This window comes from Macrobrachium nipponense, chromosome 28, assembly GCF_015104395.2.
Source record: "Macrobrachium nipponense isolate FS-2020 chromosome 28, ASM1510439v2, whole genome shotgun sequence".
Lineage (NCBI taxonomy): Eukaryota > Metazoa > Arthropoda > Malacostraca > Decapoda > Palaemonidae > Macrobrachium > Macrobrachium nipponense.
The window spans coordinates 57,470,781-57,494,522 of NC_087217.1; the positions used below are offsets into that span (position 1 = coordinate 57,470,781).

General features: G+C 43.9%; 1 protein-coding gene across 2 annotated transcripts in view; it reads left to right on the plus strand.

Moving 5' to 3' along the window:
- Nucleotides 1–188: 188 nt before the first annotated feature.
- LOC135201758 (uncharacterized) overlaps nt 189–23,742 on the plus strand; it is a 127,215-nt gene continuing 103,661 nt past the window's right edge. Inside the window, exons 1-4 of one of the 2 annotated variants that reach the window (XM_064230996.1) lie at nt 189–360; nt 17,489–17,540; nt 19,895–20,158; nt 21,489–21,578. In XM_064230996.1, coding sequence (XP_064087066.1) covers nt 19,895–20,158; nt 21,489–21,578 — 354 coding nt within the window. In that variant the 5' untranslated portion in view covers nt 189–360; nt 17,489–17,540. Of the gene's footprint in view, nt 361–17,488; nt 17,541–19,894; nt 20,159–21,488; nt 21,579–23,742 lie in introns of those variants that run through there. The other variant, XM_064230997.1, reaches the window with a different exon arrangement.

Genomic DNA, 23,742 nt, shown 5'->3' on the forward strand with positions numbered 1-23,742 from the left:
CCGTACAAGTTCAAGTTGCTTGGTTTCAGTTCCCCACCACCTTAAAGTAGTCTTAACGGTATTACGGAATATGTAGATCGTGTTGATTGATGCTGAAAATATTAAGGATGAAAACATAAAAAAAATAAATGAGTATACAAATCTAGTGTTTTGCTGTAGAGAAAAGCTCTGTGATTGGGAATTTGGGAAAGGCGGAACCTCAACGACGACACGAGTCACGACCATTGCCAGCAGCCTGGTGGTGGAGCCGCAAGGTACCCACCGCTCGATGAGAAGAAACACCATATTGAATTTCGTTGACCCGCCCTTCGTTATACACCTGATCTGTTATAAAATCTAAGGAAAGATTTAGAAGGAGTTGTAAGTATGTCGCTAAAACATTGTAGTTTGTTGCAGAAATCAGTAAGTTTTGCAATTGTAAGCTGTCACTCGACATTTATTAATTTAAGAAGGTTGTTTTACAATTTGGTCGCCTAGCAGCCAATTGATTAGGGACGGTTCTTGCAGCCCCGATAGGCCTAGAGTGGAATTTCATTGGCCTAACATTGGAGGCTCGTAATCCAAGGCGTTTTTTTTTTTTATTATTTGAGGAATAGTAGTACAAGCATTAGGCCTATCCAGCGTAAGGTTTATCCGGAACTCGGGCAAGGCCTGGGCGGGCGGCAAGGAATTTGGTACTCGAGTAGCCTAGAAATTATCCCTGTCGTAGCCTACTATAATCCTAGATAATTATGACTGATCATTATCACAGCGAAGGTTAGGGTTAGGTCTCTTTCTGGATGTTGCAGGTTGTTCAAAAGCAGTTCAAAGACGTAGGCTAGTTGATATAAAAGAGGATGCAGCCTAACCTAAGATGTCCTAGGGCCCAAACGTGATAACGTCCATTAAAGAACTAGGTATAGGCCTATGCACACCAATATGCTGCCGTATTGGTAGATCTAGAGTACTTATCCATGGCGGCCTAGACTATGGCAGCTGCGGTTTTTCTATGCAGTTTTACTTACTGAACAAGAATTTTAAGTAATATTTATTTGGACGACTGTAATTAACCCCCTGGGTCCAGTACTAGTGGATGCCGTATTCACGGTTACGTTCCTTGCAGTCCGTACGGTGTGCTTCTGTAGAAATACCGCAGTATTACCATCACAGCAAAGTACTGTAGTCTAACCCTGACTTACTGTTTTTCATTAAATTGTTGTAGGCCTATCAGGTTTACAAGAAAGGTGGTGCAAGAACTTTACCTCAGTGTAGGCTAGCCCTTGGCCATTTCTAGCTTAGATGTCCAGATTTTGGGTTCGACCAATGACATTGCAACCATCTGTTGAATTTTTCTAAAGCCACAATGTTTATATGGATGAGTTGAAATGGCTGTACATGTTGCTGTATGTGACAAACTGAACTACTAGTACATGAAATAGCTGCTACTGTTTATGTTGCATAGGCTTATGAAATATGGTAATTCTAAGGAAGTGCTCACATAGAGATGTTGTTCAATAAAGGAATTTTTTGACAACTGTAGAAGTGTGTGTATAAAGGTACAGACCACACTTCATATGAACGAGTTACTACATTCTGATTAGCTGTTCATATCTTGTTGTTCGTAAGTTGGTCTTCATGCCTACTTAAGTATACAGTGTAATATTAAGTCACTAGAGTAATGTATGTTTTTTCATCATAAAACACAATGTAGCACTGTATATACTGATTTTTATAGAGCACAGGACTTTATTAATTGTAGGTAAGCATAAGTGCACAGAACAAAATTTGAACTTAAATTGTCAAAGGAGTGTGTTCTGAACACAAATTTACTTTACAGTCACGTTTGTTCGTATCGTAATGTTTGTAACTTTAATTGTTCATGAGTTGGGGAGTGTCAACTACAATGCACTTCAGGTGAGATAATTTGAAAAATTTACAAAAAAGTATGAGAAATTGCCTTTTTTTTTTGCTTAATCATACATTAATCCTTGAGGAGCTGATACTAAGCAAGGCACACACACAGCTTTTCTCTGCTAAAACATAAACAAAAGAAGGTAAATTTGTCACATTATTTTGATAAATTTTCCAAGTTATCTTGCCTGTATTGCATTATATGCACCTTTTCTATCTTATATTGTACAAAAAAAAATTATTGAACAATGTTTCTGCATAGAGCTCTAACCTAGAATTACCGACTGCATTTTTAAACATTGGTTTTTCATGTATTTTCAGATGATTGTGGAATGGCTTTGACAAATATAAAATGGCCGATTCATACACTTGCCACATGCCTGAGGGCGTAAATAATGAGTTTTGGTTTTCTGACAAAACTTATAACCAAATACCCACACCTGTTCTTATTACATTTTTGATGTTAGATCATACATTATGTAATATACTCTGGTTATGTTAAGATAGTTCTGATAGCATATTGGTCATCTACAAGCTTTATTTGTTCCGACTAAGTACAAACCGTCGGTTGTCTAACAAAAGGATATCCGCGGGAACGCGCCGCCGCTACCGCATACAAAGAGTTCAAACTTGAATCGCTGTACCTGGGTCTGGGGTAACTGCGCGGGGTGAGCCCGGGCCAGCTTGGGTAGGTCATTGTGATACCATTCTTTTCGCGGTAGCCGTCGTGTCAACACCTACTCCTTCCGCCTTGACCCGACTTGAGATAAACAACGCATGACCGCCGACTGTAGTCTTTCTTTATCGTGATATTATCTTTTGACATCCTGTTGCTTGAGTGCTTCCCCAGTGCCCTTTTCCTATCCTTTTATTTATCCTTTAGTATTACCTAGCATCCTAACTTCCCTGTAAGTATGGAAGGCGGATCTATGGTGGGTTTTTCGGGGAGGATTTGTGTGTGTGTTTCCGATGGCATGCGTTGCGGTACATCTTTGCCTTCGCCAACCTCGGATCCTCATCTGTGGTGTATTGCTTGTAGGGGTTTTGAATGTTCCCCTGATGCATCGTGTTCAACCTGTGCGCAGTGGAATAAATGATCAGTGGAGGCTCTATTATGAGGCGCATGAGAGTGTTTTCAGTGACGCTAATGTTGATGCCGATAAGCCTAGGCCTAGGCCGACTACTGTGGGGCCTAAGGCCGTGTGTGAGGGGGATAGTGCCCAATTGGAGAACACTAGCCTAGTAATCCTTCCTCCTTATTAACGGGGGACCTAGTTAGTGAGCCTAGTGTCCTTCCCAAGAAACTTAGGCTAAAGAAACCTTCGTCGTCGGGGGCTAGGAAAGCAGGTAAGAGGAAAGAAGCTACCCTAGGGGCTGGGATCCATGTTCCTGCCTCGAAGCGTAACAAGAAGGGGTCTGCAACCGAGAGCTAGTTCCTGCCTAGCCTAAAGGCCGAACTATCTAGGTATGACCATAGCAGTACCGAGACACAGCCGGGTGCCAAGGTAACCCCCTGTTCCTCTCGGGCACAATCAGTCCAGCCCCAGGAGGGATCCGGTGACGGACCTGATGCCTCACCCTCCCATCCTGAGGACAGTGCTAAGGAGCCCGGAACGGGACCCAACTCGCAGGAGCCGGAGGCCCCTCCCCCTCCCCTCCAGAAGTTGCGGCAACCCGACGCAAGAAGCCAGCCAGCCACAACGCTCGGAGGAGGAGCATCAATGGAGACCTTTCGATGCCGCAAGGCCTAGGTCGCGCTGAGAGACCAGTGCCAGCGTTGATGCCCGAAAAAGCTAGGCCTAGGCATGAGCCTAGTACCTCCGCACCACCTCCATCAGTTAGCCTAGGTACAGTGGGGGCCCAGGTCCTCACTCCCGCACTGGACATTGCGAACCTGGTCCAAACAGGCGGTGGAGGACTACTTAAGCTCCAAAAAGGAGGTTTCCCAGCAAGTGGAGAAAAGAACACCAGTCTAGAGGAGTCTGCCCGTAGGATGGAAGAAGCCAGGAAGAAGTTCCTTTTGGAAAAGAAGTCAGAGGAACTGTTTCCAGATTTGGGTGACAGTTCTGACTCTGATTCCGAGCCCGATTCATGCTCCGAGGGGGAGCCCGATTCTGACCCCGATTCGGACGGCAGTCAGACTAGCTCAACCTTGCGGAGCCCGAGCCCTTTTCATTCAACCAGATTCTGTCGTTGATTAGAAGCGCCAATGGCCTAACAGAAACTGAGGAACTGAACCAGGAGTTTCAGTCAGAGGTGCATAAGGTGCTCAACCTGAAGAATTCACAGCCCCCCTCGGTCAGCCTCCCCTGGAGCAACCAGGTTAGGCTAGCCATGGCTAGAGCGTCCCGAGAAGCCACGACTTCACCAACTAGGGTATCTGAGAAACAGAGGTGGCTTCCTATCCCTGCTCAGGGGGCCAGCAGGTATTATAGGCCAACAGGTGACAAACTAAGGGAGTCTGCATATTCCAGGGACCTTGCAGATCTCTTAGATGTCAGTCTGGACGCCCTTCAGAAAAAGCACCTCTTGCTCTCTCCCTCAGAAACCGAAGGACTCATTCGCGCTCTAGCTCTGGCCCTCGCTACGAATTCGTGGATGGAACGTCTACTGGCAGCACTTCCGCAGTTCTTACCCGAGCTCCAGCCTCAGCAGCAGCAGAACTTGTCTTCCTTCATGCAGTGTGGGGATCAAGACACTCTCGCACCAAGCAGACAACTTAGCGGTCCTGTGGGCTAATATGGAGGTGAAAAGGAGAGAGAATGCCTTCAAGGAGGCCAAATCGCCAGTGGTGAGAGACCTCCTCCCGGACTTACGGAAAAACCCGCTGTTCCAGAAAGAACTTATTCCTGCGGAAGAAGTTCGCAAGGCAGCGGAGAAGGAGCGATCTCTCCAATCTAGGGCTCTCTCCAATTCCGCAACCCCGGGCCATAGACCACGGCCAGCACCACAGATTAGCCAACAGGTAAGAGAAGCGCAGAGACCGGCTTTCCCGTCGCGTAGGCGAGAGGAGAAGAAACCTTACTCTGTGTCGAAGGACAAGTTCCATAGGGAGAAGACTCGTCCCTTTCCATCAAAGGAGCGGAAGCAGAAGGGCAACAGAAGAGAGGGAGGTCCCCCGCAAGAAATTCTAGGCCAGATCCTGCCCGTCAGCGGAAGGTAGGGGGTTGCTTGGCTGCCAATTGGCAAGTGGCGGCAGCAAGCAGGAGCGGAAGATTGGACCCTGCAGGTTATCAAGTCAGGCTACCGTCTTCCCTTCCAGTCTACACCCACTCTATCCCCTACCCCCATCCAAGTCCCTTCCTATCGACCGGACTCGGACCGCGGACGGGCCCTGGAGGAGGAAATATCCAAGCTACTTCAGAAAGGGGCGTTGGAAGAGGTTCAGGATCCAGGTCCAGGGTTCTACTCCAGACTCTTCCTGGTAGAAAAGGCAACAGGGGGTTGGAGGCCGGTCATAGACCTTTCACGCCCTCAACAAGTTCCTTTTTTCTCTGACAAAGTTTCGGATGGAAACGGCAGACTCCGTTCGAGCTTGTGTCAGGGAGGGAGACTTCATGGCCTCAATAGACCTTCAAGATGCCTACTTCCAAGTCCCTGTTCACCCTCCTCCAGAAAATTCCTCAGGATTGTCAGCAAGGGAAAGACTCTGCAGTTCACCTGCCTGTGCTTCGGCCTCGCCACAGCCCCACAGGTGTTCACCAGGGTCTTCAAGATAGTGTCAGTTTGGGCACATGCAAGAGGCATCCGTCTCTCCTCCAGCTACCTGGACGATTGGCTCATCTTAGCCGAGACGGCTGCGCAGTGTGCGGAGCACCTTCAGCTAGTTTTGTCATTCGTTCAGGAACTGGGAGTGGTGGTGAATGTCGACAAGTCGGATTTCACTCCCAGACAAAGGATGGTGTACCTCGGAAGACACTAGATTCATCCCTCATGAAGGCCTTCCCCGCGGAGAACAGGGTCTCCGGCCTAGTATCTCAAGTGCGGAGAGCTTTGGGGCCCAGCCCTCCCACGGCAAAACTCTGCCAGTCCATCTTAGGACACATGGCCTCAATAGAGAGACTAGTGCCTCACAGCAGAAGGCGTATGAGGCCGCTTCAGTGGCTGTTCAAGAAACAATGGTCTCCTCAGGTAGGGGACCCCAACAGCAAAATTCTTCTCTCCCTCCCAAGAAAGTAAGGAAGTCCCTGGAGTGGTGGATGGTGCCTTCCCACCTCCAAGGGGGCATCTCTCTCAGTCCGAGAACCCCAGAGATTCTTCTCTTCACGGATGCTCAAAAGAAAAAAGGGTGGGGGGCGCACCTGACGGAGGAAGAAGTGAGCGGCCTGTGGTCGGAAGAAGAGAAAGCATCTCACATCAATGTCTTGGAATTGAAGGCAGTCTTCCTCTCCCTTCAGCACTTCCTGTCTCAACTCCAAGGGAAAACGGTGGGCCTAATGTCAGACAACTCCACGGTGGTGGCATATCTAAACAAACAGGGGGGCACAGTCTCACGGGATCTCTGTCGCCTGGCAGTAAAATCCAGGAGTTAGCAGAGGAAATGGACATCACCCTCAAGGCAAGATATATTCCAGGCAAGAAAAATGTTTGGGCGGACCATCTGAGCAGGAGGGGACAGATAATCAACACAGAGTGGTCCCTCCATCAAGAAGTAGCAGATGGCCTGATAAAGAGGTGGGGCTCTCCGTCGATAGACCTCTTTGCCACCGCATGGAACAGAAAACTGCCAGTGTTCTTCTCCCCACTCCCAGACCCGCAGGCAGCGGGGGAGGATGCCCTCCTGCAAGATTGGGAAGAACCTGGACGCTTACGCCTTTCCGCCTTTCCCCCTCCTCCAGAAGATCCTTCAGAAGATTCGCTACTCGCAGAACCTGCGAGTAACCTTAGTAGCTCCTTGGTGGCCGGAAGCCCCCTGGTTCCCAGAAGTGCTGGATCTTCAGTTAGAGGACCCGGTAAGCCTACCAGACAGAATAGATCTCCTCGCCCAACCAACAACGGATGCCTACACCCAAATCCGTCGGCCCTCCGCTTACACGGGTTCAGACTGTCATCAAAATCCTCCGCGATAGAGGTTTTTACAGGCAGTTAGCTGAGCCATGGCCAATCCTGTGAAACCTTCCTCAGGCAGATTGTACCAGGGAAAGTGGCGACGGTTTCAAGATTGGTGTCAAGATAAAGGCATTGCCCCAGACGAGGCCACCATCCCTCAACTAGCGAGTTTTTTCCACCACCTCAGGAAGGATAAAAGACTATCCATATCGGCAGTGGAGGGTTATAGAGCGGCTTTAAATTAAGTATTCGCGTTGAAAGGCATGGACCTCGCTGCATCTCCAGAAATTTTGTTGCTCTTCAAGCACTTTAGGAAGACCTGTCCCCCGAGAGAGCTACGGACTCCCCACTGGGATGTTAGCCTTAGTCCTGGAATCCTTGAGAGGTCCTCCCTATGAGCCCTTACATTCAGCTTCCTTGAAGAACCTCACCTTGAAGACCCTTTTCCTCTTAGCCCTGGCATCTTCGAAGAGGGTCAGCGAACTACACGCGCTGTCCTACGAAGTGTCACACACCAGGCGTTGGAGGGAGATGGGGTTCTCGTTTGTCCCTGGCTTTGTAGCCAAGACTCAAGACCCATACAAGCCAGAGGAGATGTTTTCCTCTTTTACCATTCCTTCCTTGGGGGATTTTACCGGCTTTGACAAAGAGGAACTGATTCTATGCCCGGTCAGAGCCATGAAAGCCTACCTCCCAAGAGGACGAGACAGTTCAGACCGGCTATCAAACGGCTGTTCGTGGCCACGGGCAAGCATCCGAAAGAGGTGGCTAAGAATACCATCTCCTTCTGGATCAGACAGGTTATAAGAAGGGCTACGAAAACAAGGAAGTACCAGTGCCAAAGGTGAGGGCTCACGAAGTTAGGGGCATAGGCTCCTCTATGCTCTTCAGGAAGAACCTCTCAGTGGGTCAGGTATTGAGAGCAGGCACCTGGAAGAGTCAAAACCACCTTCACCTCCTTCTACCTACGAGAAGTTACGTTCAAATCTCTAGAAGTGTTCTCTCTGGGCCCCATTGTCGCAGCCCAAGAGATCCTCTAGGCGTTGGTCACCCGCACTGCGTACCTCAATTTGGAAATACACACACACACACTCCCAGCAATTCCCGCCTAAGTCTGGCCGAATGTAAGGGGTATGAGTGAGTTTTCCTGGTAATATCCTACGTATGACTGTACTGTCCATGACACGACTTGGCCACTACTGACTTACCTGGAGAGTAGAATGATGGCTAAGAATCCTTCAGGAACAGCTCTCTGAGTGAGTATTAGTACCATAGGTTAGGACAACAGCCTTGGGTTCTCCCCTATTGAATCCTTACCGTGTAAAGTGTCATGAGGAGTAGGGGGTCTGGGTTAACATCAGGTCGTGTGAGTTATTGGCGGCTCTTCAAAGGGTACATTCAGGTCACTCACCTTCCCATCCTCAGTTCGAGTCTCCTTTTGTTAGACAACCGACGGTTTGTACTTAGTCGGAACAAAAGTAATTTTGTCGAAAAATTATTTTTTCCTATATACAAACCTAGGTTGTTTAACAGATTAATGGCCCTCCTCATCCACCCCTCATTGAGTTATGGCCCCCCTTTTGAAGAGTGTGTCTGTTTAGACTAAGTATTCTAACGGCTCAAAGAATGGTATCACAATGACCTACCCAAGCTGGCCCGGGCTCACCCCGCGCAGTTACCCCAGACCCAGGTACAGCGATTCAAGTTTGAACTCTTTGTATGCGGTAGTGGCGGCGCGTTCCCGCGGATATCCTTTTGTTAGACAACCTAGGTTTGTATATAGGAAAAAATAATTTTTCGACAAAATTACTTTTTTCAGTCAAAATATGCTTAAATCAACAGTATGTATACTCATGTGAGTATGAGATAGCCTATTGAAATAATGCTAATACATATAATGATAATAAGAATAATAATAATAGTGATACAATGTCTTTGGTAGATTTCTAAAGCAACAGAATCACTATCAACATCATCGTCATCGGCTTGATATGACTTTATAAACAGATTTTTGTACATGAACTTTCCTGTCAGACATATACTTAGCTTACGTCTCTGACGTCACGACAGAATTCAAAACTCGCGGCTAACGCGACAGGTAGGTCAGGTGATCTACCTTCCTTACCCGCCGCTGGGAGGCGGGTGTAAGAACCATCATACCTTTCTTGCCAGATTTTTTCTTTTTTCTGTCGTCGGTGTCGACCACACCTGTTGTCGGTACCTCTTGACAGTTGGATTCTTTTCTCGTTTTCGCCCTGGATTCTTTCTACGGACTTTTGGTGAAGTACCCGATCTTTTGGCCTGGCATTCGCGATTTGTGGACAGTTTTGGACTTTTCTTTGGATTTTTCTTGGATTCATGATGTCTGATGTTGATACTAAGAAAACTGCTATGTTTAGAGTTTGTTGTATGACTGAGTGTAAGGTGAGGCTACCGAAAGCTGCGGTAGACCCTCACACGGTATGTTTGAAGTGTAGAGGGAATGAATGCACCTTTAATAACCCTTGTAATGAATGTGAAAAGCTGAATGAGGATGAATGGAAGTCTTTGTCTTCCTACTTGAGGAAGCTTGAAAAGGATAAAGTTAGGAAAGCTTCTTCCAGGAGCAGTAGTAGATCTCGTATTAGCGAGTTGGATGTAGATAATCCTATTTTAGAAGTAGCTCCTTTGTCAGTTTCAGCTCCTGCTCCCTGCACCGAAGCCGAAGATGCGCCTTCGGAAGTGGCCTCAATGAAAGCCACCATTCGCAGTATGGAGAGGAAAATCAAACAACTAGAAGGTAAGAGTGATTCCAATAGTGATTTGTGCAGTGAACCCAGTGCAGTGGAGGGTGCGTCTGATCGGCTCCCTAATGCTTCCAGGCCTAGACCTCTTTCCCAGGGACTCCCAGTCCCAGTGGAGGAGGAAGTCGAAAGCCGCAGGAAGGTTAGGGAGCATCCCCAACGGTCAGGCGTCCCCTCGGTAGCTCCTGTTGATCGTTCCCAGGCTACCTTGGATCGCTCCAAGAGAGAAATTTTGCGCCAGTGCTTCTCGTCGTCGCCTTCGCCTTCTCCTAAAAGAGGATGGAGCTCTTCGGAAGCCTCGCGCCCTTCGAAGAGAGCCTGGAACGCTCCCTGCGCCCGCCCTTCCAGCCCCTCTTATGAAGTTTTTTCGGAAGAGCCTGAGGTGGAAGCGAAGAAGCGTAAGAGATCTCAGGAGTATCGTTCCCCGAGCGGAGATCGAGCCTCGTCTCCTGTTCACGAGTTTGTGAATTCTCCTGCAAAGGGTGTTGGCTAACCTTCAGGCGCAGATTTCGGCTCTGGCTGGCTCTCTTTGCGTGTCTTCTCGTCGAAGGAAGGACGTCTCGCTTCCTGTAAAGAAGTCCAGGCTCCCCTCTCCTGACTCTCGCTATTCGACGGAAGCGGCTGCGCTCACCTGTGCGTTCGGATTCTCGCAGGAGGCTTTCTGCTTCGGACAAGATCGCATCTGCGTCTAAGCGACATTCGCCTGACAGACAAGTTTCTCCTTCGGACAAGGAGCAAACTGCGCGTAGGAGATCCTCACCCTACAGACGCTCTTCTCGAGACAGGATCGCTCCCCTTGACAGGCGCCAAGAGCCTAGTAGGCACTACTCACCTCGTAGCCGCTCCTCGTCTCGCCTCCACTCTCCGGTTGACAAGCACCCTAAATCGGACAGGCGCCCTTCGCTGGACAGGCGTCAAGAGCTTGTTAGGCGCGTTTCGCCTGGCAGGCGCTCTTCTCCCGACTTTTTCTCGCCTCGAGTCAGGCGCCGAGAGCCTAGCAGGCGCTTCTGCTTATCCCCTGGTAGGCGCTCACCTAGTAGGCGCTCGTCGCCAGAGATTCTCTCGCCTCGGTTCAGGCGCCAAGAGCCTGGTAGGCGCTTTTCGTATGGCAGGCGCCGTTTGCCTGGTAGCCGCTCTCCTTTGGATAGGCGCCAAGAGCCTGATAGAAGTTCTTCTTCAAACAGGCGCTCTGCACCTGACTGCCCGCCTGACTCCTATTAGGCTTCAAGAATCTGGGAAACGCACTCCTCCTGACAAGAAGGATGTTGCAAGTAGACACTTGCCTGAAGCATTGTCTCCAAGACGTATACGTCTAACTTCCTCTAGAGACTACTTTAAGAATAGTCGCGCCTCTAAGGATCAGGAGGGCTCTTCAGCTCAGGAGGAACAGGACCCCTCAGAAGAAGAAGGACCAAAAGACGCCTCAGTTTCCTCCTATAAGAAAAACTAACAGAGTTACTCCTGCAAGAGTTTGGAGATATCCTTTTTCTCCCTGGGCTCCCCCTTCTCCTCTTTCGTTATTCTCCACTTCGAAGACGTCGAAGGTTTCGTCTTGTGTAAGGATGAAACCTACTGTTTCCATGAAGAAGGCGCTGAGAGGTTTTGGGGAATGGCTCCTTTCTAAGGACAAGGAAGAAAAGAAAGGGAAGACGGTTTTTTCTTTCCCTCCGTCTAAACTGACCGGCAGATTGGGATTCTGGTACGAATCGGGAGAACCTTTAGGCCTCGCTCTTCCTTCGTCTGCGGACTCGGACTTCTCTTCATTAGTGGATTCTGCTCGTCGTTCCGCCCTCTTGTCCGCCAAGACTACGTGGGGAATGAACGAACTTGACCACTTACTAAGAAGGGAATGTTCCGAGTCCTGGAAGTTTTCAACTTCCTTGATTGGTCTTTAGGTGTTCTGGCTAATAAGACCAAGAAACCCCCCCAGATGCTCTGTCTCCTGAAGATCTTAACTGTGTACTCACTTGCATGGATAAAGCAGTGAGACGGATCGAGTGATCCTCCTCACTGTTTGGAGCTGGAGTGCTTAAGAAACGGTCGGTCTACTGTTCGTTTCTCACGAAGGCAGTGTCTCATGCGCAAAGGGCCTCGCTCTTGTATGCTCAACTATCTCCGCTTCTTTGTTCCCCAAGAAAATTATCCAAGATGTCTCGAGTGCCCTTTCAGCTAAGGCTACTCAGGACATGTTAGCCCAGGCGGGCCAAGGAACCTCGCTCTGTCTTCCAACCCAAGACCAAGAAAGAGACTCCTCTGAGACAGGAGCCCTTTCGAGGAGGACCCGCTGTCAGAGTTCTGCAACCAGAGGGACTAGACCTTTTAAGAGAGGTAAAACCTTCTCTAAGTCAGTCAGAGAAGAAATAGCGGTCAAGACTCCAGACATCAGTGGGTGCCAGACTACTGAAATTTGCCGACGTCTGGGCCCACAAAGGGGCAGACAATGGTCCCTATCGATTGTCAGCAAAGGATACCTCATTCCCTTCTCGTCAAGACCACCATTGACGACAACTCCGAGGGAGTTGGTAGCCAAGTACAAGGACCCCATCATGAATCAAGCCCTTTCTCTAGCAGTAGATCTCATGCTAGAGAAGGAGGCTATAGAACTAGTGAAAGATCCCCGCTCTGCGGGCTTTTACAACAGACTTTTCCTAGTTCCGAAGAACTCAGGAGGATGGAGACCGGTGTTGGATGTAAGCGCCCTGAACGTCTTTGTGGAAAAGAGGTAGTTCGCCATGGAGACAACTTCCTCAGTGTTAGCGGCTCTTCGTCCAGGGGACTGGATGGTGTCTCTAGACCTTCAGGACGCTTACTTTCATGTGCCGATCCATCCTTCTTCACGGAAGTATCTACGATTCATGATGGGAGGAAACATCTTCCAATTCAAGGCCTTGTGCTTCGGCCTATCAACTGCACCCCAAGTTTTCACGGGGTTAATGAAAAACGTGGCGCAGTGGCTACATTTGGAGGGAGTGAGGGTGTCGCTTTATCTCGACGACTGGCTAATCAGAGCAGAGTCTCAAGAAAGATGTCTGGAGGACCTTCAAAAGACCCTTACATTGGCAAGTTCGCTGGGACTTCTGGTGAACTTCCAGAAGTCTCAATTAATCCCCAGTCAAGAAAGGATCTATCCTGGGGATTCGGATAGCTTCTCTGGCTTTTCGGGCTTTTTCCGTCGCCAGAGAGGAATAGCTCGTTGCTACGAGAAAATAAACGACCTTCCTAGAGAAAGATGCATGCACAGCGAGAGTGGATGAGTCTGCTGGGGACACTCTCCTCGCTGGAGCAATTCGTTTCTCTAGGAAGGTTGCATCTCAGGCCTCTACAGTTCTTCCTATACCAGAACTGGAGGCGTCTCTCCCCCCAGATCTGGAGTTCTCCCTCAAGATCTCAAGGGAAATCAAGAGAGACCTTCGGTGGTGGAACACCCACTTCGATTTGTGGAAGGAATGTCTCTCTACATGCCGAACCCCAGCCATGTGTTGTTTTCCGACGCATCGGAGGCAGGTTGGGGGGCGACGCTCGGGACAAGAGAAGTGTCAGGCACCTGGAAGGGGGATCAGGTGTCCTGGCACATCAACAAGAAAGAGTTGATGGCAGTCTGGATGGCATTGAAGCCTTCGAACCCCACGTCCGAAATGCAGTAGTGCAGGTCAATTCGGACAACACAACAGCCTTGGCGTACATCAAAAAACAGGGGGGGACGCACTCCTTCTCCCTGTACGAAACAGCAAGGGATCTTCTGCTGTGGTCTCAAACAAGGAAGATCAGTCTTCTCACCAGATTCGTACAGGGAGAAAGGAACGTCAGGGCCGATCTCCTGAGCAGGAAGAATCAACTCCTCCTGCCGGATCCGAGTGGACCCTCCACTCAGAAGTATGCCAAGACCTGTGGAGAAGATGGGGCTGACCTCACATCGATCTCTCTTTGCAACAGCAAAGAACGCAAGAATCGAACTTTACTGCTCCCCGATCTCAGACCCAGGAGCAGTATCAGTGGATGCGTTTCTCCTAGATTGGACAGGGCTAGACGTCTACGCCTTTCCCCCCTTCAAAGTAACCTAGGACAAACCCCCCCTCAAGAATTTTGCTATCTCGGAGAGGACAAGAATGACGCTAGTAGCTCCGTTCTGGCCCGCCCAAGATTGGTTCACAGAGGTACTGGAATGGTTGGTGGACTTTCCAAGAGCACTTCCACAAAGACAAGATTTGCTCAAACAACCCCACTTCGACAGGTATCACAGAAACCTCCCCGCTCTCAATCTGACTGGCTTTCGACTGTCAAAAGTCTTGTCAGAGCGAATGGGGTTTTCGACAAAAGCTGCTAAGGCTATCGCCTCAGCTAGAAGACCTCGACCCTTAAAGTCTACCAGTCGAAGTGGGACGTCTTTTCGCCGTTGGTGCAGGAACCAGAAGTTTTCCTCTTCAAGTACCTCTGTGACTCAGATAGCAGATTTTCCTAGTTTTCCTCAGAGAAAAATGCGGTTTGGCAGATCTACTATCAAAGGATACCGAAGCATGCTGGCTGCGGTATTCAGACATAGGAATTTAGATCTTTCGAATAACAAAGATCTTCATGATCTCTTAAGATCTTTTGAATCTTCCAAGAAAACCTCGAGCGAAGTTCCAAGTTGGAATCTGGATGTGGTTCTTCGTTTCCTGAGTCCGCTAGGTTTGAACCACCACATTTAGCCTCCTTCAAAGATCTCACGAGGAAAGCTCTCTTTCTCATGGCTTTAGCATCAGCTAAAAGGGTTAGTGAGATTCATGCCCTAGAAGGAAGGGTAGGTTTCAAAGGAGATTCCGTGGTTTGTTCCTTCCTTCCTTCGTTTTTGGCAAAAAATGAGAACCCCTCCAAATCCGTGGCCAAGGAACTTTGAGGTTCGTGGTTTATCTGCCATAGTAGGGGAAGAACCTGGAAGAATCTTTGCCCTGTTAGGAGTTTAAAAATATACCTTCAGAAGAAGAAAACCCTTAAGGGCATTGAGGATAGACTATGGTGCTCTGTAAAAGGGACCCCAGCAGACCATTGTCGAAAAATGCGCTGTCTTTCTTCATTAGAAGTGTTGTGAAAGAAGCACATAAAGCGTGTAATGAGGAACATTTCAAGATACCTAAAAGTCAATGGCTCATGAAGTAAGAGCAATTCTTGCCACTTTCTTGGCCTTTAAGAAGAATATGTCTCTTCAGAATCTGATGAAAACTACATTCTGGAGATGTAATTCAGTATTCGCCAACCACTACCTAAAAGACGTTAGTATTACGTATGACGAGTGCTTCGCCGTTAGGCCCGTACGTATCGGCGGATTCGGTGCTGGGGCAGGGAGCTGGAACATATCCTTAGTAGTTTTTTTTTTCCCTTGTTTTTTTTGGTAATTGAGTTTCATGTGGTTGTATGAAAAATGATGCAGGTAGGCATCGTTTTTCGTTTCGTAATGCTAATAACGTTAGTTTGGTTAGGTGATCGGATTTGGTTCGAAGCTCCCTGCGTTGGTAGTGGACAGGTTCTGTCATAGAAGAGGGCGAACCCCCATTGACATGATCCGACTTGGATTCTACTAAGTAAGTCGGATATCAAGTCCCGTTAGTAGACCCCAAAGATTGTTTTTCAGCTGTAGGTCACGCCCTCGCTGTAGCTCTTATGGCTATGCAGACTAATAGACAGTATCTATGAAGTCTTCAGCCTAAACAGGTAAGAACCAAGGTTATTTTTATCCTACAACAGGTGTTGTTTACCTTTTCTTTGTTATTTTCTGTCTTGTACCCTCCACCAAGGGTGTCAATCAGCTAAGTATATGTCTGACAGGAAAGTTCATGTACAAAAATGATATTGTTATTTTACAATAAAGTTTTGTACATACTTACCTGGCAGACATATACGATTGATGGCCCGCCCAGCCTCCCCTCAGGAGACAGGTATAAGAGAGAAAAAATCTGGCAAGAAAGGTATGATGGTTCTTACACCCGCCTCCCAGCGGCGGGTAAGGTAGATCACCTGACCTACCTGTCGCGTTAGCCGCGAGTTTTGAATTCTGTCGTGACGTCAGAGACGTAAGCTAAGTATATGTCTGCCAGGTAAGTATGTACAAAACTTTATTGTAAAATAACAATATCATTTTATTTATCATTTGTTCTTGACTTCAGACAAATTCTCAAGATACTAGAAAAATAAACATAAGTTTTTCAAATTGGTATCTCCTGTGTTATAAAAGGAAACCAATCAATCATAGTATAAGTTACAACACGTGTACGTGATATACCTTATACCTGTTTTGTTGCGTTTTGATCAGAAACACAAAAGTCAGTGTTTTGAAAGTTTTGAATGATTCCAATGCAAGTACCTCTGGCTAAACCAAGGCTAACCTATCAGTTTCAAGCCGGATTGACAGTTTTTAACATGGGTCAAAAGGTAAAATGTGTGAATACCTATTTATATCGATTATTCCAGCTGTAATCCACATTTCCATCCTAAAGTTTGTTATTTTTGATGAAGCTAACCTTTTGCTGGTACAGACTTTTTCTAGGGCAGCATGTAATTAATATACATACACGTATATGGTTTTCATTCGTAGCCTTGTGTGAATGCCATACATGCTGGCTGTCATTTCTCACCCAGTCTTAAGATCTCCATGACCTAGTAACTCCATTGTTGTTGTAAAATTATAGATTATTGTAAAACTGGAATGACATATAATATTTCTGTATTGTTTTACCTTTATATCAGACCAAATGCAAAATTTTTCACATACAAAATTATCACAAATACTTGTGAAAATCATAGTTTTGTTATTATTTTTTATGTTTATTTTTTAATACACCTCTTGCAATATTGTTTGCCACATTAGCAATATGTGTTGGCCAGGGGGTATCAGGCTGACTGCTCAATTGCATGGTGAGCAGCTTACTTATTCAGCTGCTTCACTTATACACAAGGGGTTAGGGAAATTTGTAACCCCCCTCCCCCCACTTCTATTTGTTGAAATGACTAGTCTTGAGGTTCATCAGCACAATTGAATATCATGTTAGCAGGTCTCTGAAGGCTTGCGGTTCTAATCTTGCTGCTGCCATCTCAAGGTTGTTGACTTGTAGATGAGAGTTCCCCAGAGTGTGTATCCCTAAGATGATTATCCATTCAGGTATGTGTACCCCACCCCAGCAGATATAGTCTAAATCAAATAGTGTTCATTTTTTCCAACATGGGTGTTTTTCATTCATGCCATGGGGGCAGGGGAAGGACTTTGGTAGTAGTACATTGTATTGTACATTTGCTCACAAGAAATATGCCTTTTCTATTGGAGTGATAAGTGTAAACCCACACAAATAAATTAATACACAATATGCATTAAGGAATTTAAGGTAGGTTTACATGAGGCTTGGGGTAGAATTCCCATTAGAGAATTAGAAAAATCTGGTCATTGATGCCGATTCTGAGAGGTGCAAATAAAATGGGATTTCATAAAAAGGAAATGATTGGAAATCGAGCAATTGAAAGTTGTAGGTGTTCTTGGCGAAATACTTTCTGGAATTCAAGCTGGTTCAATCTAATCATCTTTTTACCTCATACACCTATTCCCTTTAACACCATCTCTCTCCTCACTGAGATGAGAGCAAATGTATATTGTTTAAGGTATATAATGATTTTATTTAGATATGTTTTATGGCTGTTTTTTAAATATTAAATCCTTAGATTACAGTAAGGAAAAATGTGCTACATCAGCTATAACAGGAATATTGGTACAGAATTAAATTAAACACGTGGTTTTTTTTCAGGTGTGGTCATGCAAAATATCTAGACCAGAGTAGGACAAGAATCAGACACAAGGTAAGTAAATTGAAAATGTATGCAACCCAAAATTACACTGCAATAACCATAGTTCAGCACTTGCAGGTTCTGCAAGTCAGCAATAATAAAGGAAAGCATGGCAATTATGTAATGGTGTAAATATCACTAGTTGTGAGAAGAAACTAACCCTAGTACAAATCCCAGCCTATTTAATTAGCCGGTTCCTGATTGGTAATTACTGGGATACAAACTAATCTTACTTAACCAAGTTTGTAGAATCCTGGTCTTTACCAGACACCCTCCCCCATTTTTAAAATGAGTGTCAACGTAGCCCAATGGCTAATGAGAGCATGAGGTACAGTAAGTTATCATTACCAATAGATTCTTCATCAAAGTTTTTATGGTAGGTATTGTATTCTTATCTTGATGTGGCTATAATTGAATGCTGACGTCAGTGGTTACATGCGTAAATGGTGATGATAAATTGCAACTATTAGTATGCATTTACAAGGATTTTTGTCATAAATGAAAGTTTGTGCATTAACAAAATGGTAAGGAAAAATATACAGCAATATCATACTCCATCTAGGTGTTACACTAAAAGGATTTAATGCTTTTGTTCCTCATAATCTAATTTGTCCTGTGATATCCATAGTATTTTATGTTCATTAGATCTATAAGAGCATACTTTACGCTGCAAAAGGATGGCATGGTAAAAGCTAAATCCTTCAAATGAACAATGGGAGGTGTAAGACGAATGTGAATATACAATCATTGTAAACAATCTGTAGGCTTAAATGTTATGAACCATTTGTGGATACGTAAAACATTAGGCCTGTAAAACACTTTTTAAGCGGACAACTGTCCATTTGATGTTATGTCCCTTTCCAGTTCCAGACACCCCCTTTTCCTTTGGTAATTTACCTAAAAATCCTCTTTAGTTTGAAAATCTCTCTCTCTCTTCTCTCCCCTCTCTCCTCCTCAATCTCATTCTCTCTCTCTCGTCTCTTCTCTCATCTCTCTCTTATCTCTCGGTCTCTCTCTCTCTCTCTCTCTCTCTCTCTCTCTCCAGTTGGGGGGGTAGTGCCATCAGTGCACCTCATTCGGTGCAGTGTAGGCTTACTTAAAGTTCTTTGCAGCTTCCCTTCGGCCCCTAGCTGCAACTACTTTCATTCCTTTTACTGTACCTCCGTTCATATTCTTTGTTCAATCTTACTGTCCACTCTCTCCTAACAATTGTTTCATTGTGCAACTGCAAGGTTTTCCTGCTGTTACACCTTTATAACCTTTTGCTGTCAATTTCCGTTTCAGCGCTGAATGGCCTTAGTTGCCCTAGTGCTTGGAATTATGCCAAAAATCTATATATAAATCAAATTTCTCCTCTCTCTCTCTCTCTCTCTCTCTCTAGCTCTCTCTCTCTCTCTCTGTCTCTCTATCTCTCCCTCTCTCTCTCTTCATCGCTCTCTCATCTCTCTCTCTCTCTCTCTCACATACTTATAGCCAGAATTGACAACACAACTCATTAGGATTCAAAAAGTATCTGGTGTTGTAAGGTATCTTATAAAGTATAAAGGTGTTGAAGATTGCTAGGATTTCTATGAAAAATATAACAAACACTTGACAAATTTGGTGATGCTTGACAAATTCTTATTTTTATCCTACTTGAATGGTTTAATAGAGGTAACCTCCACATTCCATTTATTTTGTAAAACTTGATGGACTGTGTTAAGGTTAATCATTCTCAGGTTTGATTATCAGTGTTCTGTGGCACACTTTGTTTGACTTTAATGTTAATAAAGTTGAATGGTTAATAGTGTTAAGTTACCAAAATAGTAACTTGAATGTCAGTGAAAATTGAAAATATGATTTCGTAAAGAATGTTTTGTTTCCTTATCTAATTAGATTACTTGAATATTGTAAATGTCAACAAAAGTAATATTTAAGATTGTTTTATGCATTTGAAGAGTTCCAAAATGTAGACTATTCATGACTAGGTTTTAATTAAATTTTGTCATTGTCAAAGTTATACCTGTTTGTCAAAATTGGTAAGTTCATGCAGTTAGGGGACATAAAGTTTCAGTGAAGTGTTCATTAGAGCATAAAGTGCTGGGATTTGGAAGCTTACCACTTTCTCTAGAAAATCTTTTTGAAGCTGTTGTACATGATTATATCATTAGTATTTATAGGAAGAGCTTATAGCTGTAACTGTGAAAAAATTATCAATGTTGACTTAATTTTATCCAATGGTCATATTTTTTTTCAAAGTTCTTGGTTTTTGTGAGAACTATAACTATAAATGCAAGTTCATTATAGGATCAGACTGGGTTTTACAATGTAAAGGAAATTTAGATTGGCAGTGATAAGCTATCATCATGATTGAATCTCTTTTCCAGATGCCTGCCAGGCCAAGAGGTAGAGGCTTTCGAGGTGGAAGAGGAAATTATGGAAACCATTGGATGGGCCATCGCGGTGGCACCTCTCGTGGGGGAGGCAGGGGCATGGGACATCGTGGAGGACGTTTAGATCACTATCGGGGGAAGAGGGAAATGCACAATCCCCATCATCGCCCACACAATCCAGAAAAGTTGTTGTCTAGTCTTGGACCAGAAGCGCAGTTGGCATTAACAACCGCTATAATCAACACTGTCCTGAAGAATGTAAGCACTTAGACCAATTTATGTGCATGATGTTTGTATGGTACACAGTTTTCCAAATGTTTTTACAAATCATAGTATGATTTTATCTTTTCTTTTGTTTTCATGGTGTAAAGACTAATATGGTCAAGGCTGCCCATAAGTCTAGTTTCAGAAAAGTATCATGTGCTATTAGAATTCACTCATGGGGGTTTTTATTTTTTTATTTGTGTTTATTCCGATTTATTATTTTTGGTAATAATTTTTATTTTTGTTATATGACAAAACCTGTCTTTTGTAAAATGATTCCAATAATAATGAAAACTGCATGAGATTTCCGCATTGGAAGTGAATGAAATCAAAGCTTGACTAGACAATGGTGCAAAAAGTTTGTACATTATTTCCCCACCATACCGCAGGGCTTTGAAATGTAATGTATACATCAGGCATGAGAGAGTGGAGTACATATACTATTATTAAGTTTTTTGGGATAACACCTCAAGTGTCAAACAACTTTAGTGTGCTATATTACAAAAAAGTAGAAGTCAATCTAAGTTGTGAGTCAAAGTGAATTCTGGTTGGCTATTATTAAGAAAATGTGTAAAGTAATTCCCAGTGTGAGAACAATACAGTATAAAACCCTGTAGGTGGTAGTTCACTGTAGCCATTAATTAAGGTTCTTTGCAGCATTGCTATGCCCTCTAGCTGCAAACCCTCTCCCATCTTGGTATCCCCCCTCTCCAAACAGTTGTTTCATTGTGCAACTGCGAGGTTTTCCTCCTGTTGCACTATAAAACCTTTATACTTTTAATTTCTGCCTCGTCACTGAATGACTTCATAGGTCCCACTACTTAGCCTTTGGCCTAAATTTCATTGTCATGTTCAATACTATATACAATGATATAAATCTTGGGAACTTTGCAAAGGACTCAAATGTGTTCAATGAAAATATCATCTATGTACTATTAAACAAATTAGTCAGTCAGTAAAAACTTAAGCTTACACAGTGAAGGAATGAAACTTTAGGAGGAACTGAGCAGACATGAAGTTCAGACCCAGTCAGAAGGGTAACTTAATATTGGTTTTGAACTAAGCAGTGGACATGGGAATGAGAGGTTGGTTGACAAGTCACTGAAGGTGCTTTGTTAATTGTCAGTGTGGTTGGTTAACTATATCAGTTTATTTCTCAGGAAACTATATGCTTAGTCATATCTTTATACAAATTTTTTCAGGTGCTGGAAGGAATAATTTAAGGGAAATAACATTCTGAATACTGTATATGACAATAGAATTGACTCTTTACTAAGAAATAGATGTACTTTACTTACTTAACTGTTTATGGTTGGTTTTATAGGATGGCAGGGAAGGTCGAGGTGGCTACCGTGGAAGAGATTACCACCCACGGCACAGTGGCCATCGTGAAGGACGGGGAGAGTATTTTCAAGTAAGTGTATTTATAGTAAAATTTGCTCACTTGTAGTAAAGGCTCATTAGCATGACTGAATTCTCATTTTTGGGTAAGCTATATTGTATTTCATTGGTTGAGTGCATTTATGTACGTAATTGATATCCAGTTTTGTGTGTAGTTTCAATGCAGTAACAATGTCTCAAAATAGTTTGATTCTGTAGGCAAAACTGTTTGGAAAGAGCATTTCATATGAGCAAGATACTATACGTATTTTAATCATTAAAGCCCTATTTTAAGAGAAAATGCAATTCAGTCTACCAGTAGGTATTGGGGTGTACAGTTTGACAGTAGTTAAAGCAGTTTAGAAGGAGTACTTCATAGTATAAGCAGAATACTTTACATGATAAAGTTTTATTCTAATAATACACAATTCAGTCTTTAACCCCTAGTTTTATCTCTCTATGAAACATAAATAATTGGATAAAACATCAACATAGTAGAATTATAGATAAATAGATTAAATGGTAGATAATTCAGTTTAAAGTAGGAAAATAAGTAAATTTTCTTTTCACCTTTAGATATAAAATTCATAGTCCTGTACCACAATTATATTTTTATGGAGGTGTTTGTAAATGCAAATGAAAATTATGCTAATTTAAGTAAAGCCACCACACACCCCCAACCACATACAGTACCATATTTCCCAGTATTGAAGATAGCCCGGTTTTGACTAGCATGATTTTGAAAACAGAATAAATTTGAAGATAAGGTGGCTTCGCACATTCGAGTGTGTTGGTACAATGAAGTTTTGAAAAAAAAAATTTGAAAGTAAGGTGGCTGCACACATTCCAGTGTGTCTGTACATTGAAGTAGCACGGCCTTGGCTGGTACAGCATATTGATTACTCTAGTTTGATACTAAATTTATTTTGAAAATACCTAGTTTTATGTTTTCAAGTTCATTGATATTAATATTAATACTACTAGCAAACTGAAATAATTTATACGGGATAAACTGCCCATCCATGTTGTGTTAGAAATATCCTTGGCTAACAGTGTCTTAGTGCACACAAATAGATAGGGCTATTGATAGTGAAGAATGTTAAGATTTTTATAATAATTGTTTTAACTGGTAGAAAGGAGAATTAAAATTGCAATAGATGTTAGAAATATAAAATAAAATTCTGTTGCACAGTTGCGCTTGGTTAAAGTATGACTCTAGGAGATATCCCGGAACAAAGTAATAATTAGCAAGGAAAAGTTTTAATCTTCACTTAAATCTTCATAACCTGAAAATATTTTACATGTTACCCATAAAAGACAAGTGTGATTTTCTGAGGACACTATGTACAGTTAAGAAAGCAAAGCATCGCAAAATTCTTTTTAATAACAGTATTCCTACTACAGGCAGTCCTCCGACTTATGACGGGGTATCTATTCTGGAGACGCGTCGTAAGCCTGAAAATCATAAAAAATCCTAAGAAAACCTTACTTTTAATGCTTTGTGTGTATCGATAACTGTTAACTGCATTGTTATTGCATTTTTCGTCAAAAACCCTTCAAATATTGATTATGTTGCATTTTTGGAGTCATATTTCTTTTGCCAGATTGGCTTCATAAGTGCTGTCACCCTGGAACTTTCGTTGTAATCCTGAAAATAATTTTTGATGAATATAATTGAAAACTGTTGTAACCTCAGAACATCGTAAGCTGGGGACTGCCTGTATACCACAGTTTAATTGGTAAACCCATTAACATACCACTATTTTACTTTTGTCAGCTAATGATGTTGCCTATAAGTCCTGGTTCAAGGTTCTTTTAGGAGAGTGAAAATATTGTCATTGATATGTACCATTTAAGGTACTGCTCGTTCATTAACTCTTATACTGTAATCTCCCAATATGGGAATTAATCTGAGACTACATTAATTATTTAATCTTTTTCATGATACCTTTATTTATTTACTCTCTTAACAAAGGATAATTTATACAGTGGTACCTCGAGATACGAAATTAACCCGTTCCGAGGCGGTCTTCGTATCATGAGTTTTTCGTATCTTTTCGTATTTTACATGTAAAATGGCTAATCCCTTCCGAGCCCTCCAAAAACACCCCAGTAAATTTCATAATAAAGCTAAATTGACCTCTAAACAATGAAATACTACAACAATTTGGACCATTCAATACCTAGCTTAATACGTA